The sequence below is a fragment of the Gavialis gangeticus genome, unplaced genomic scaffold (genome assembly GCF_001723915.1).
Source record: "Gavialis gangeticus isolate Ggan-Ray unplaced genomic scaffold, GavGan_comp1, whole genome shotgun sequence".
Taxonomy (NCBI): Eukaryota; Metazoa; Chordata; order Crocodylia; family Gavialidae; genus Gavialis; species Gavialis gangeticus.
In genome coordinates, this window is record NW_017729032.1 from 158,785,287 (window position 1) to 158,800,019 (window position 14,733).

The 14,733-nt window shown below is 42.0% G+C and overlaps 1 protein-coding gene across 5 annotated transcripts in view; it reads right to left on the reverse strand.

Annotated features, from left to right (window-relative positions):
• The window catches only part of PPP2R3B (protein phosphatase 2 regulatory subunit B''beta), a 116,685-nt gene that overhangs the window by 34,000 nt on the left and 67,952 nt on the right, over positions 1 to 14,733 (reverse strand). For 4 of the 5 annotated variants that reach the window (XM_019524170.1, XM_019524169.1, XM_019524171.1 and 1 more), the window contains 5 exons: positions 8,534 to 8,719; positions 5,289 to 5,392; positions 4,398 to 4,500; positions 3,475 to 3,549; positions 1,018 to 1,140 (listed from right to left, as the gene is read on the reverse strand). In XM_019524170.1, the coding sequence (XP_019379715.1) occupies positions 1,018 to 1,140; positions 3,475 to 3,549; positions 4,398 to 4,500; positions 5,289 to 5,392; positions 8,534 to 8,719 (591 nt within the window). The remainder of the gene's footprint in view (positions 1 to 1,017; positions 1,141 to 3,474; positions 3,550 to 4,397; positions 4,501 to 5,288; positions 5,393 to 8,533; positions 8,720 to 14,733) is intronic. The other variant, XM_019524172.1, reaches the window with a different exon arrangement.

Here is a 14,733-nt window from a genome sequence, read left to right on the forward strand (position 1 = left end):
TGAAGGGGATTTTGTTTAAGCCAAATTGATTTCTGATACAGAACATATTTTGATAAGTGTACCTCTGTTCTACTACGCTGACCTTGAATTTTAGCATGCTAGTTTTCTTGACTAGCTGAATTGTTTCTATCCAAAGAGTAGCTTGATGTGCATCAAAACTAATAGGAGTAAAACCCTGAAAAAGTTTGTTAGACTATGCAGCTAATTTAATGAGTAAAATGCCAAGCTTAGTACAGTAGTTATATCTAGTTGCAAATCAAGAAAGCTTAGTGATTATTAAACAATAAGAATCAATCTTTTAGAAAAATGACTGAAGTCCAGATGTAAAATAAAAGTAAAGTTATTCATGTTCTCCCGTTCATTTTAAATCAAATCTGCTCTGGCGAAAAGATGTTGAGTTAAATATCTTTTACATTAAAATTTTAAAATAGCTTAATCTGCATCACACAGCAAATTCTGCAGCTCATGCTTTGACCAAAAACAACTGTTTTGATAAGCCTAGTAAGGGGAATAGACTAGCTTGCTTCTGAAATTTAATTAGTTCAGCTTTAATTGTGAATGCGGGGAAAGCCCAGGTTTGGCTTAAACTACAAAGCAAAATTTTTTTTCAAAAGGTTTTGCTTTAGCTTTGCAACTTAATCTATTTGCATGTCATTACCTCATCTGTTACACATCTAACTCGTCTAAAAATAAAAACAAAATTAAATGTTTGTTAGGAGACAACTGGAACAGTCTTGAAAACTGGATTTTTAAAATAAACTAGAGCAGAGTGCAACTAATTGAGGCTTGTTTTGTTTATTATACTCCTGGCATTAATGGCTGGCTGATGCATAACCTTTTTTTGGTATCGTTTGTAGAGAGAAAAAGATGTTGTGTGCAAAATGCTTATTACTTCCTGGAAATTCTAGAGATTCCATGTACAATCCCTATGTAAGCTACCTACATGGATTCCTTTGTCTTCATACAAGAACATTGTTTATACAGATTAGCCACATATGATGTCTGAAGTTTATGTACCAGGTGCTGCCTATAGACTGAGAGCAAGTATTTTAGACTTCTACGTAGCAGACGGAACTGAGTGTGGTGTGGTACTGCTAAGATGCATCTGGAAGCAGACCAGGAATCAGATTTTAAAGTTACCTAAAATAAAAAGTTGGTATTAAAACCCAGTAAAAACTCCCTAAATTCAGTTTCCACCTAGCAAAGTTAACACGATCATTAAAGCTGTATAAGAAATTTCTTATACAATCTCCACCCAGAATCATATTATACAATGCTAATTTAAAAGGGAAGGTCAACTAATTACTACACTGTCAATAAATCAGTGCTAACATGCACAATTAACTCAAGAACCAATTAATCTGTTACATTTTTTTAACGTGTTAATCGTGCACATTGTTTTGGAGCCTGGGCCCGGGCTGCCCTGCAGCTCCTTTCTGCCACCATCACTACTCCCTCCAGGCCACCCAGCAGGGCAGAGGAGCCACAGGGCAGCCCAGGAGTAGGCTTCAGATGGTTGCAGCAGGAAGGGTCAGGGGAGCACAAGTACCCATCCACACACAACTCCCCTCCAAGGCCCCGAGCAGCTGGGCTGGCAGTGCCGACAGTTCAAGGAAGGCAGCGCTGGGACACAGCGGGGCTGCCTGGCACCCTTGGGCCAGGTTGGGACCACCAGGGAGCTCTGGAGTGAGCAAGTCCCTGAAGATCTCCAGTCTGGACCCTCAGGTAGCGATGGCTGCAACAGTGGCCCCACCCCCCTGCAAAAGGCAGCCACTGCCGGGAGTTGGGGGGGGAAATTCCCACGGAGCCACCTCCTGCAGCCCGTGCACCATGCTACCCTGCATGCCCAGCCTCAGCCCAGGGCCGATGGAGCCCAAACTGTGCCAAGCTGTGCCTAATGCTGCAGCTGGGCTGGGCAGAGCAGTCACTCTTCCCCATGTTGCCTGGGCTCTCGTTGGGACCCACAGAGCTGCTGGGAGCCCAAGCAGCACAGGGAAAAAAAAAAAGTGGTGGCTCTGCCTGGCTTGGCAGTTGTGGTGCTGGGTGCAGCTTGGGCTCCATTGGTGCTGGGCGGGGGTGGGGGCTTTGTGGGGTGGGGGCTGCAGGAGGTGGTTCTACAGGAATCTCGCCCCCACTATGGGCTGCTGTTGCAAGGGCTTGGACCAGGGATGTGCAGGGGCCTGCAGGCCCAGGAAGCTTGTGCCAAACCTCCCAGGCGGTCCCAATCTGCCCCGAGCCATGGGGTCTAAGGGTGCCAGACAGCCTTACCATGACCCAGAGCCACCTTCCTCAAACAACTGGGGAAGCAACTCTTCAGGAAGGCACCCCTTGAGAAGACGAGGACCAATGGTCACATACCAATAGAGGGAAGATTTAGAGTGCAGATAAGAAAGAATTTATTTTCCATAAGGGTAACCAAAACCTGGAACACACTCCCGGCAGAGGTGGTGCAATCACCATCCTTGGAGGAGCTCAAGAGAAGGCTGGATAGCATCTCGTTGAGCTAATTTGAGCTCATTAACCTCCTGCCTATGGCAGGGGACTAGACTTGATGGTCTTCTAGGCCCCTTCCAGTCCACTGATTCTAGAACAGCCAGCACTGCCAGCCTGGCTGCTCAGAGCCCTGGATGGAGGTTGTATGGGGATTTGTGAGTGGGTGAGGCCCACTGCCACCTTCCTGCTGCACGCATCATGCTGGGAACTGCATGGAGCAACCGGACCCGCTGAGCAAGTAAGTGGTAAAGTTCAGGCCTGGGCAGCTGCCCTCAGCCTGAGCTGCTTGTGGCTGCCACTGCTGAGATGAGTGCAGGGTGGACCCACTGCCCCTGGGGCCATGCTCGGGGGGGGGGGGGCTCATCCTGGGCCAGCTTTGTGAAGACTCCGCTGAGATAGGGCAGCCTGCCAAGGAGTATGGGAGTCCCCCTTCTCCAGGCTCCAGACCCCCTGCAGGGAATCCCCTTCTCTGGGCTCCAAACCTCCCCCTTCCCCCAACACCTTCACAAGTTCCCCCTCCTCAAGCATACAAAATACCTGCACACTTGCATAGTTTTGAGTTTTCAGCCGTGCAATTAAAATAGTGACTAATTTTTTAATCGCAATTACATTTTTAATAATTTGCCAGCCCTACTAATTACGTATTATTTTTAATAAAAAATTAGAGCAGGACCTCTTTAGAAATGTGTAATAGTTAAATGTTTAGCTCACTGAAAACCAGAAAACATATGGACAGCTGTACTTGTTCTTTGGTCCATAGACTAGTGTTATGAATTCAACAAAAGTATGTAGTTTAGAATCTCAGTCAGAGGACTAAAGTAAATTAAAACTGTGAAAAAAATCTGTTGGGGACAGCTAATGGAATTAAGATATTATTTGGGCCTAGATGTCCCTAAAACATCCTTTTCACTAAAGAGACGGTCAATTTGACATTTCACTAGTGAACAAAATTAATGATAAAAAAAGTCATTAAGCACTTACTGTAGTAATGTACCGAGAATGAAATTCAGATGCTTCTTTTAAAAATGATAGGCCAGGATGACTATTCACCACATCCTATAATGATGAGAAAATGAAGTGTCCATTTATACTCATTTGACCAAGTGGTACAGAATTATTAATGCAGAATATTGCATCCAACATCTTGATGGAAATCACCCCAAATTTCATTGCTTGGCAAGGCTACATTGTGAAATAAAACTTCAATTTTAGAATGCCTTGGGCAATGATCCCACAGTGGCATTTTTCGTCAAGTAGAACGTAGGGTAGACTGCTAACTACCTCTGCTCATTTTTTCCCGAAGCCATTTAGCATAAAATTCTCTAATTCTTAAAACAGGCAGAGGATGTCAAACACATGGGAAATAAATGTGCACATTATATGTTGCTGTTGATGTTGTCAGCAGCAACAGGTTATTCTCCTAGTGTAGGCTGCAAGATGTATACAATACTGCTGAAAAGCTAGAAGCTCTCTCTCTTGTAATCTGCTACAGGTAACTGCTTCAATAAGCCAGGTTATTCATTCAGCAGCACAGTTTTAAGATTCGTAATAGTTCACAATATTCAACTGGCACTTCTCTTTTGCAGTTCACAAATCTCAAAAGAACATCCTTAACATGACTACGTCACCTGAACTCTCATTCTTAATCTTAATTAAATTCTGGTCCATCTGCTGGTCTGTGTCAAACATCTACAGTAGGATATACAGCTCTTAATTTCCTGCCTAGATACAATGTGATAAGTATTTGTCTATAAGAGTAAACTGTAACAAACTAGAATCTCTAGGTCACCTAAATACCAGTGTGCCACACTAAACATCACCAGTAAGTTTTAGTAAAGAGCATGCATAAAGTAACTTCAAAAGGGTGGGGAGGAGGGTCATGATTAGTTTCAGTTGCAATTTACTTGTAAAAATGGAATGAAGTCTTCTTGCACCAAGTAGCTGCATCCAGGGTTCATTAGAAGATGAACAAATTTTGAAGCATCATCATGACAAGTCTGTAGTATTCTGAAATGTGAAAATAAAAATGTATACCTATTCACCAACAAAGGTGGACATGACTATTTAAAGCATGTAGAGCAGCTGTAAACTGAAAAATTTAAATTCAATATCCTTATAAATGTGATCACTCTACAAAACCACAATAATGCAAAGGCAGAGTTTTAGAAATTTTGCTCTACCTTTCAGCGTTTTCACATTTCTAGGTATTGCACTGGTCAATCCTATTTTCCATCTCTCATACTAAACAGTGCAAGTGTTAACATAAAGCAGTGTTGTACTCAATTTGAGCAGAGGAGTAAACGTGAGGGCATAAGTTTTAAAATGAAGACCACAGCTCTTTCTTTGGGATCCAGAGGAGAGACTAGAAAGTGTCCTGCCAAAACTGTTGACTTATGTTTGCAACTTTGATCCACATTTCACCACTCCCCCGCCTCAAGACTTACACTTGGAGCATTAGGAACTTGTCACTTACCACACTGCATTGTCTACCACAGCAAATACCAAGATTTTATTCACTGTTCATGTAGAACTTGTTAAAAATTTACTCTCAGTGATTGTCAAGTCAGTCCCAAGGCAGTTGTGACAGTTGGAGCACCTTAGATGCTCTAACAACCCTCATCCACTCTGCTCTGTATTTAGCTAGCCTTTTCCATTCTGTCAGTTGAAGCAGAGAGAATTTGTGGAAAAAGTTTTTTCCTCCCTCCCCCTCTCTAGCCTGGATCTCATTCAGAGCTTAAAAATGTCATCAGTTAAATTTAAGAAATACAGCACCTCTGAAAAAGCAACCTACTTACTTTCGCCACATCGCAACAAATTTATGAACCGACACATGTCCTGTGCGTTCACCTCCAGCACAATAAAACAAGGGACCTTTCCAGTAAAATGGGCATTCACATGCCTGAAAATAAAGCACAAGACAATACAGCAAGTCAGTTAAATGACTACTTATCTAAGGGTTACTCCCTCATTAAAAAAGATTATGAATAACATACTGCTAGCATATGACTAACTGCCAGATCCAAAAGGTATTTGTGTGTCTGAACTCCCACTGACATTATGAGAGTTAAGGCACTTAAGGTATTTAGATGCTTAACTCCTGCTTTCTTACATCTAGCCCTATGCCAATATCCTGGGACAGCAGGAGCCAGATTCTAATCTACTTGTTGGACATGTAAGTGGCTTAGATACCATACCAGCACTGGGGCCAGAACCACAAGACCAATTCTGACCCAGCTGTGCCACTGCTTGCTCCAGAATTGTATGTGACCCAGTACATTTCCCTGGAGCTAGTGCTGGGTCCAACTCAGCATGCGACTCCAGAGCCAGTATGCTAGGTCTGGCCCTGGGCCAATCTCACATGCCAGCCCAACTCAGCAAGTGGTTAAGCAAGGGGCTTCCCTATGGGTCCAGAGATTTAGCAACCGAGGGTGAGAGGGAGCGAGAAGAGGCAGGGTTAGTTGCCAGGACTCCTGGAAGCAGAGTAATTAATGCTGCCACCCCTTCTCCTGCCTGCCAAATTTTTGGACCCCTCACATATAATGCACACCTTAGTTTTCTCCATCTGGTTTTGGGGAAAAGGTGTGGGTTATATGAAAAAAAATAATGGAAATACAGAAGGGTCCTTTTCCTTCATACTGTTTTTGTGACTCAGTCTTAAGGGTTAAATGACTGTTACAACAGTACATGTATTAACGAATTGTCAGTGCCTTAAACAGGATGGAACAGAACCATGCTTCAGCACCTAAATCAACTTAGACGCCCAACAGGTGGAACAGGATCTGCCTGCAGCTCTCTACTACATACAGTGACAGGGTTCAGCCTGTATCGATCCAATTTTTCTGGAAACTTTTGGAAGATTAAGTTTATTGCCCAGCTTTATCTAGTACAGTAAACTTCAACTGGAACAATACTGTTAGGGATAGATCTAAAAAAGGCCTTGGGTAAAATCTGTGGGCATTTATACATATGCTCTGGGAGCGGATGCTTTAATTAGAGCTGTTTCAAGAGCCGCTCTGATTAAAGTGCTCAGAGCATCCCGTGCTTTAGTGCCCCCATGCTGAAAAATGGCAGTGGAGGCACTTTAACAAAAGCTCAAACAAGCTTCAGTAAAGCAGGAAGACACTGAATGAACTTTAGTTAAAGCACCCCGCCACCATTTTTCAGCATGGGGATGCTGATCCACATGATGTTAGAGTCTGTTGGTTTACTGTGCTCCACGAGACTCAATTAATGGTAATTACAGTGCGACAGAGCAGCCTTGCTGCATGTGTATAGGCATCTTGTGTGCCCAAGTTCAAAGCTGCAGCTCCAAACACCCTGCTTAGCAGCTATTTAAGGCTGGATGCTTGAACTTATTCAGTGTCTTCCTGGCTTTACTTCAGTAACCAGGGCATCCAAACTCTGATTTTGTGCACATCTAAACTAACTCTAGCCTTAAATAGTTATATGCTTGAATCAACACTTGCTCCCTCTTCCTGGGTAAGCTGCAGAGTCAGGCTCTGACTTCCTAGCTCCACATTACAATCCTTGCCACACAAGTTAACTGTGTCTGCAGCAAGAGGTAGAGAGTGGTTATACCTCCTCTGTAATCTAATGGTCTGGGTCTTCTCATGGGAGGTAGAAAATTGACTGAGAAGGGCACTGAACATAGCTCTCCTGTTTCCTGGGCAAATGGACAAACCACTTAGTTCCCACATCTATGTACTACCCATCACTTCCAAGAGCCATATTTACAGGATGACAGAAAACCCTGTTTTGTTGTGGATATGGACATAGATGCTTGCCCCCACAAAAGGGAATATCAGGGGCTAGGTGTTGAGGGCGTAGAAATGGTTTCTCCTGAACAAGTGTGCTTTCACTGTATAGGATTTTGGACACATCTGCTTCCTGTTGTCTTTCTGTAGAGAGTTCCATGATCAGGCTTTTTGGCAGACTCCTCAGAGAAGCACAAACTCCACATACTATGCATGTGGAGAGTTACACATACAGGGTATTAGATACCATGTTAGGGGCCAGGCACCTAAAACACAAAGTCTTTCACTGTATCTGGCCCTTACTTGTTAACCTACCTGGTTACACGGTATGTTTTCATGGCAAAAAGAAAGAAGCTGACAAACCTCCCCTTCCCCATAATTTATTTATTTATTTATAAACACTTTTGGGAAATTTTTCTTCTCCAGTGAAACAGTATATTTCCATATACTGAATATTAATTGTAAAGCAATTACAGTCTGCAGGTTTGTTCTAGTCTTATTCCTTGATCATGAAATTGTATACTGAATGAACTCCTTTGACATTTACCATTTACACTAAAAATTAAGAAACAAATTAAATGAGTCTGCCATTAATATTATACAGAAGGCAAAAGTCATTTCTCAGGTCTTAAAATCTCTGTATTATGGTACTCTGGAGAAGTGGTGTGCTATAGTCCTTCAGTAAGTGTTATACTTTATTGTAAAGAGAAGTGAATTATGGATTTCAGTGCTTAATAAATCCAATTCTGACTTCCTTCCTCATCTAACATAGTTGGAAAAAATGACTTTGTGCTTTAACAAAGAGTAACTTTTTATTGTGGCACTTCCATACAGTGCATTAAATTTTTAAACCTACACTGTATAACCAAGCCAAATAATTAAGCAATAAACTTGCTTAAAATATTTTTAGTAGTACCACAACTGACACTATCAAGGCATGAGACAAAACTGGGTATTGAGATGCAATGATTCTTCTGATATTTATGGTACTGTATGGAACAGTCAATACAGACTTTGGCAGCTCAAGAACTAAGCTTTATAGCTCATTTTTTCAGTTTTAGTTTTCTACAATGCTGATTTGGTTGAGCCTTACCCAAAAAGTTAATGGAAGATGAAGACACCCATTGACTTCAATAGGCTATGAAACAGATCTATATGAATGTATTAGCATAGCCTTATTTCAATTTTATTAAGATCACAGAACACTTAACATAGGAAAACTTAGAATATACCTATCCTTTCCATAGAGTCACCATACAAAATGCAGACACACAGTAAATCCTCACCTTTGCAACTTTGCCCATGTCTTCTAAAGTTGCTCTCTCATTTGGAAACTGAGAGAAAGTCCTCTCTATTTTAGCAATTACAGCATCTATATTCACTTTTTCTTTTGGAAGTCCCCGAGGAAAATAAAACGATGGAATGGTTTGGCTAAGTGCTGGTGGCAAAGGTTCTTCCTTCTTTGCCTGAACCTAAGTGTAAATACATTTGATAGTGAGAAATTAAATTATACATAATACTGAACTGTACAAATTAAAATTAAGAAACGTTTCATCTAGTTTCATTAACCATTATAGCACTTCTACAGAAAAACTGTGCCACATGATATAGAACAAGCTTTTTGGGGATGAAGAAAGTAGAAAAATGTTTCTAGGAATCTTTTAAGTGTGATGTGCGCTATCTAGAACAGAACTGTCCAACTTTTAAGCCAAGGAGGCTATCTATATCAGGCATTTTGCAAAAATGCTGCCCAAAATTACTGCAGCATAATTCACCTGTGTGGGTATCCTCTCCACTGCTACACTATGCAGAGGCATAAAACCCTTCCTCCTCAGCACATGACTTCGATGCCCCTGGATGCAGCTGAACTTACTTTTTGCTTTCCATATAGTCCCATCCCTGGCAAAAGCAAGAAGCAGAAGCTGGAGACTCCAGCTGCTGATGCAGATAGAGCAATGAGCAGTGACAGGTGAGAGCCTGGGACCACATTAACCCTTAACAGGCTGCATGCGACTAACATGTCACTAGTTGCACAGCCCTAATCTAGAATATATCCTATTCAAACCAAAAAAAGGTCATAATTATTATGAGGAGAAAGTTCCTTTGACCTGAAAAAAGTGACACTAAAATATCATTTAAGGTAAGTGTCATTCCTCAGGGTGCTTCTCCATACACAAATGCAAGAAGGTAAAAAGGCCTTTGCATTAGAGATGTGAGAATAAAATTCTTTACAGTTAAATTTTTCAGGTAAGCTACTCCAGTGCCTTTACTAGCCTTGGTAATGGATAATTTACCTTACTCAATGAGAACGAACGAACGAACGAACGAACGAACGAACGAACGAACGAACGAACGAACGAACGAACACTAGCTTAAAAAAAAAATTAGTCAACATAATAAAGTAACGGAGGCTCCCTGTACCTATTACAGGTATTGTGCAATTAAATGGTTAGTTGAGCAATTAACGGAGACCAGTGACACATGGAAAGTAGCTATCATGCCATAAAAAGGTCCAACCAACTATAAAGTTAGATCTTGAAAATGTGCACTAACTTTAAAGATGGAAAGCAACCACTATAATTTGCAAGTGTAGCAAGATCTCTGCTGCAGCTGAGAGCCCTGTCTGGCTGGCAGCCTGGTCAGCTCAGGGGAGCAACATGCCCGCCTGGGGCTGGGAGTCCTGTAGCTGAGGGGACTCAGACCCAGCAGCAACCAATTCTGGGTCTCAGCAACGCGCCAAGGTGCTGGTGACCCAGTGATCCGCAGCTGCAGACAGGGTCCTGGCAGCAGGTGCTGTGGGACACTAGTCACTGCTATCTCCCAGCCCTGGGGATACGCCATGCACCTTTGGGGCTGGAAGACTGTAGATGGTGCCACTCCCAGCCACAAGGGGGTTCCATGGCTGGGAGATGGCAGCAGCTGCATCTCCCAGCTGTGGGGGTGCATGAGATGCCCCCATAACTGGGAGCCTCTCAGCTGGGGGGGCTCCCAGCCATTGGAGCTTGCTTCTTGCTAGTGCAAGGGGAGCCTGGGCTCAGAAGACAAAGAATTTGGGCAATTCCTGGCAGAGATCACTAAACTAAGCATGTTCTATTGATTAACCATTTAACTGATACAATTAGAGAAGGTTAAGTGGATACTTTTTTAAACAATATTTACACCCCTATCAGGGACAAAAGTTCCTTCAAGATGTCTTAGATAAAGAACATACAAGAATCTTTTGACAATATCAAAGACTCCTAAACTCAAAGTCTTCATGGCAAGACATCTGAAACCTCTTAGCTAGGAACTGTTTCTAAGAATAGCTTCTAGGGTTCCCTAATAAAGGACAAAGTGGAAAGTGCTCAGAACTTAACTCCCTACTTGACTACTTGGAAGCAACAAGTACCAAGCAGTCTACTGGAACAGATCAGCATATGCAGAAAGACGGCACTTCTGCCCCAGTGCCAGTGTTTTGCCCATATCTGGTTCCCTTAAGTGACAAGAAGAATTATTCCCATCAGAACTGAAACAGAAAATTTCTTTGGTACAAACAACCTATACTTTTACATCAGTCCACAAAGCTGAGACACAGAAGGAAAAGCTCTTTTCTCTGTAAGGGTCCATGAACATGACAGCTTGAAGGCAGCCCTCACTTCCCATATCTCAGCTCTCACACAAGCACTTCTTTGAGCTGCTTTTAGAAGCTAAATCTTGTGCATCACAGATGAGGAGGCCAGCTCAAAGCAACTAGGCTCCTATGCAAGTTGCGTCTCATGGGAGTATAAGTATTCACTTCCAATCCAAATGGATGCAGGAAATAAAGAGGTGAAGAGGTGGTACATGCAAGCGTGTCTCAGCCATTATATTAGTTGTTCATGTACTTTTTTTTTTTTTTTTTAAGACTGGAAAAACGAGGCATTGCTAAGTTCAGAAAAGTTATGGAGGGGTACCCCATATATCTAAAAAGGTTGAGACACTGCCCTAGAGCCAAACAAAAGAAAGTTTGGAAACTTGGTGGGAAAGACTGCACTATTCAATCTTGCTGCTGCAACTTTCAGTCTGGAGATCAGCCTATAATTTGAATGTCCTTGCTTAAGATTTAAAAAAAACAATATTAAAGGATTAATTTAAAAACTGTTTATAAATTAAAGTTACCAAAAGACGCTCACGTTCAGCCAAGTGAGAAACTCCAGCATACAATTTACCAAGCCATACAAGATTATGAAATATTTGGAGCCAAGGAAAATTGCTTTTTAAAAACCTGGCTACATTTCAGTTAATTATTTTCATAATGTGTTAAAGTGTCATAGTATGGAGTCAATTTGACATATTAGCCTCTACAACGAACATATGTAAAAGCCAGAATCAATAGTTTGATTGTACTGCAGTCTCCTTCTTATTTGCAGTTTCATACTAACAGCTTGAATTATTTACAATTTAAAAAGCCAATAGTAAGTTTCCTTTAAAATGTTACCTGCTAAGAATTACTACAGTATTTCATGACAGCCTGCCTGACATCTGATTCACCAAGTACCTGCCAGACCTCTTACACTTTTCTTTTCCTCCCTTCTGCTTCCCCTCCTTTTCTAACCTTTGTTTTCCTCATTTCCAGCTATTTACTTTCACAGAAAGCCTCTTTTCTACCTTGAAAATCTACTATTGTAGAGTCTCCTTTATTCACCTTTGGCTCTTCCCCCACCCCCCCCTCACATTTTCTCCAACCCCTTTCCCTGCTTTACCTTTTGTTTTTCTAACTTCCATCCATGTATATTCTCAGTGACATCCTGTCACACTTTAGCTTCTTTCATTCCTTGGAGTCTCAGAACAGCAGAGACTCACTTCCCATGCCTGAAGGGCGATTTGTCCCAAAAGCTTCCAAAGAACTTATTCCCAACTACTCAGTTGATCTAATAAAAGATACCACACCTACCCAAAGAACCTTGCCTGTCTGTACCTTGAAAAAGGAAATTTAAAATAATCAACTGTTTAGTACAGACGGCCAACTTTCATTCTTGGCCTACAAAACAACATAAGGATTCTTTAAGGCAAAAATTAACAGAAAAAGCACGTGACACTATACTGGAGGATATCTTCAGCATTCACTTGTTTAGTGCTGGAGATTCCACACTGATTAAAAAACCAACTGGCTGCAACTGAAACAAAGTATTTTTTAAGTCAGGGAATCTTTAAACTTGCAGCCAAGATAAGTTAGCTGTATTTGAGAATTTAAGTGCATCACCACTCACAAATAAATTTAAAGTTTGCACATGGTAATGGACTAGATCAGGGTTCCAAAAGCTTTTTATCAAAGTGATCATCCAAGTTACAGCAGCTTGGTACTATAGCAGGTCATCACCCCTATTTTCTTCCCCACCACCCCACTGCTGCATGCTGTCAATTGCCCCCACCAGTAAATGCTGCAAACCATAGGATTAAATCTTGCCACAGACCACAGCCAGTCTGTAGGCTTGTAAGTTGTTGACTCCTGGACTTAATGGCCCTTGAAATTTCTTCCCCCATGATTCATTGGCAACAAGGCTACTACAGACCTGTCAGATCCAAGGTTCAAACGTGGTCATGTAACCGATGAAAGCACCTAGGGCATTTGTACACATGGCTGTGTGGCAGCACTGGGCACATTTAAAAGCACTTGGCATTACAGTGCATGCATTTATATAAACAGCAAAATGCATGTTAGCTCTTTGAAAATGGCAGCAGCACACTTTTGAACAAAAACAGCTTTGATACATTTTAGTTCAAAAGCACGCCACTGCCATTTTCTGAGCTCTGATGCGCATTTTGCCATTTGTACAAATGTATGCATTGCAGCGCTGGGTGCGTGAGCTCGTGTGCAGAGCAGACTTGATTAGTTGATTAACTTGATTGATCAGATCTGCTCCAACATGCCAGATCTCTGGTGTCAGAGCAGACAAGTGTATGTGTATAGAGGCCCATTACTAGACAAGCTTATTGGACACTATGTCAGGAAAGTCCTTTCAGACATTACAAACCATAGAACCTCTTCATGTATTAGGTCCAGGAGTTCAATCTGGCAATTTGCCAAGCAGACTATGCCTGCTAGGACATGATAGCAAAGACTCTTGTGCAACACCAAATCTGACCCCTCTTTTCTTGTTTGACTACTTCAGGGTCCTTCATCTTCCGCAGCACATGAAAAAAACCCAACTGGTCAGCACTTCAAAATATACAAGACTCAAGAAAAAGGATAACAGGAAAAAGCCTTGAAATTAAAGATTTAATTAGCACAGCTTTTCAATGTAATGTATTATTAAGACCTTAGAGTCTAAAATTGCAGACCTCTAATCAGAACCTGCATGAATGAATCCAAAGGAATCTCAAGCCATGCTATCTTTGTATTTCTTCTCCTCTCCAAATGGTAGGAAGGTCAACTGAGCAGCAAATTTTGGTCTCGAGCAAAAGTTGAGATTAGAAATTAATGTCTCAGTTTAAAAAGACTGAACTACTGCTTTCACTGCAGCCTTAGGTGGTTCTCTTGGGAATACTCATTTCAAGCATTTTTCCCTACCAGATATTTATGAATTCAGCTCTTTGTTCATTAACTTGGCCACTGTACCTCACTTGGCAAAGTATGGATGCCTGATTGATTACCAAAATGTGGCATGTGTTGATGGTCAGAGCCTTTAACCATTATTGCTACAGGATTTTAAAAGAGAAAGGAGAGAGGGTACCTGGCACAATAACAGAACCATAGAAGGACACAGCTTATTCCTGAAACCAAGGGAAGGACCACTGTACACTCTTCAGGCTCACAACAGGCTATGATATTTTAAGTAAATGAAGGGAATAATCCCAAATAACCATAAAAGTTTCACTTCCTTACAGAGTAATGGCCTTGTTACACATTAATTTTAGGTGGCTCCTAGAGCTTTTGGCCACTGGACTATCCAGACACTAACACCCAAAACGAGTTTTAAATGAACCTTAGGTGGCTTAAAGTTATGGCACTCTAAGGCAAGTGCATCTCTGATCCATATTACCCAGCTGATGTTCCATTAATACGTGGCTACTCCCCACAGATAAACCACCCAAGTTGCAGTCATCCAGCATCCCAGGATGCAGTGTCCCCTCTCATACCCTCTTTTTCGGTATAGCCAAAATTTCCACACCCTGAACTCTATTGCCGAAAGGGTGGTTCTCACATCAAGACAATTCCCCCTCCGACCCCCAGGGGTGCAATGTGGCACAAACAACCTACAGAGCATATGACAGTTAGCCAGGTTGCAGGGCACAGATGGGTCCATGAGTATGGTCTAGGGAACAAGGTAGGGGGACCAGATTGGGTCCCCAGGAGCTGGGGCTTCCTTACCAGAGCAGAGGCAGTAGCTCCCCCAAAAGAACCTTCTTTCACTGCTACCACATCCCAGCAAGCCTAGGAAGCATGACCAGCATGTCCATACCCTAGCCCCAATTTATTAAAAACATGAGACTTTTAATTTACTTCCTCCACTTCTTTTGAAATTCT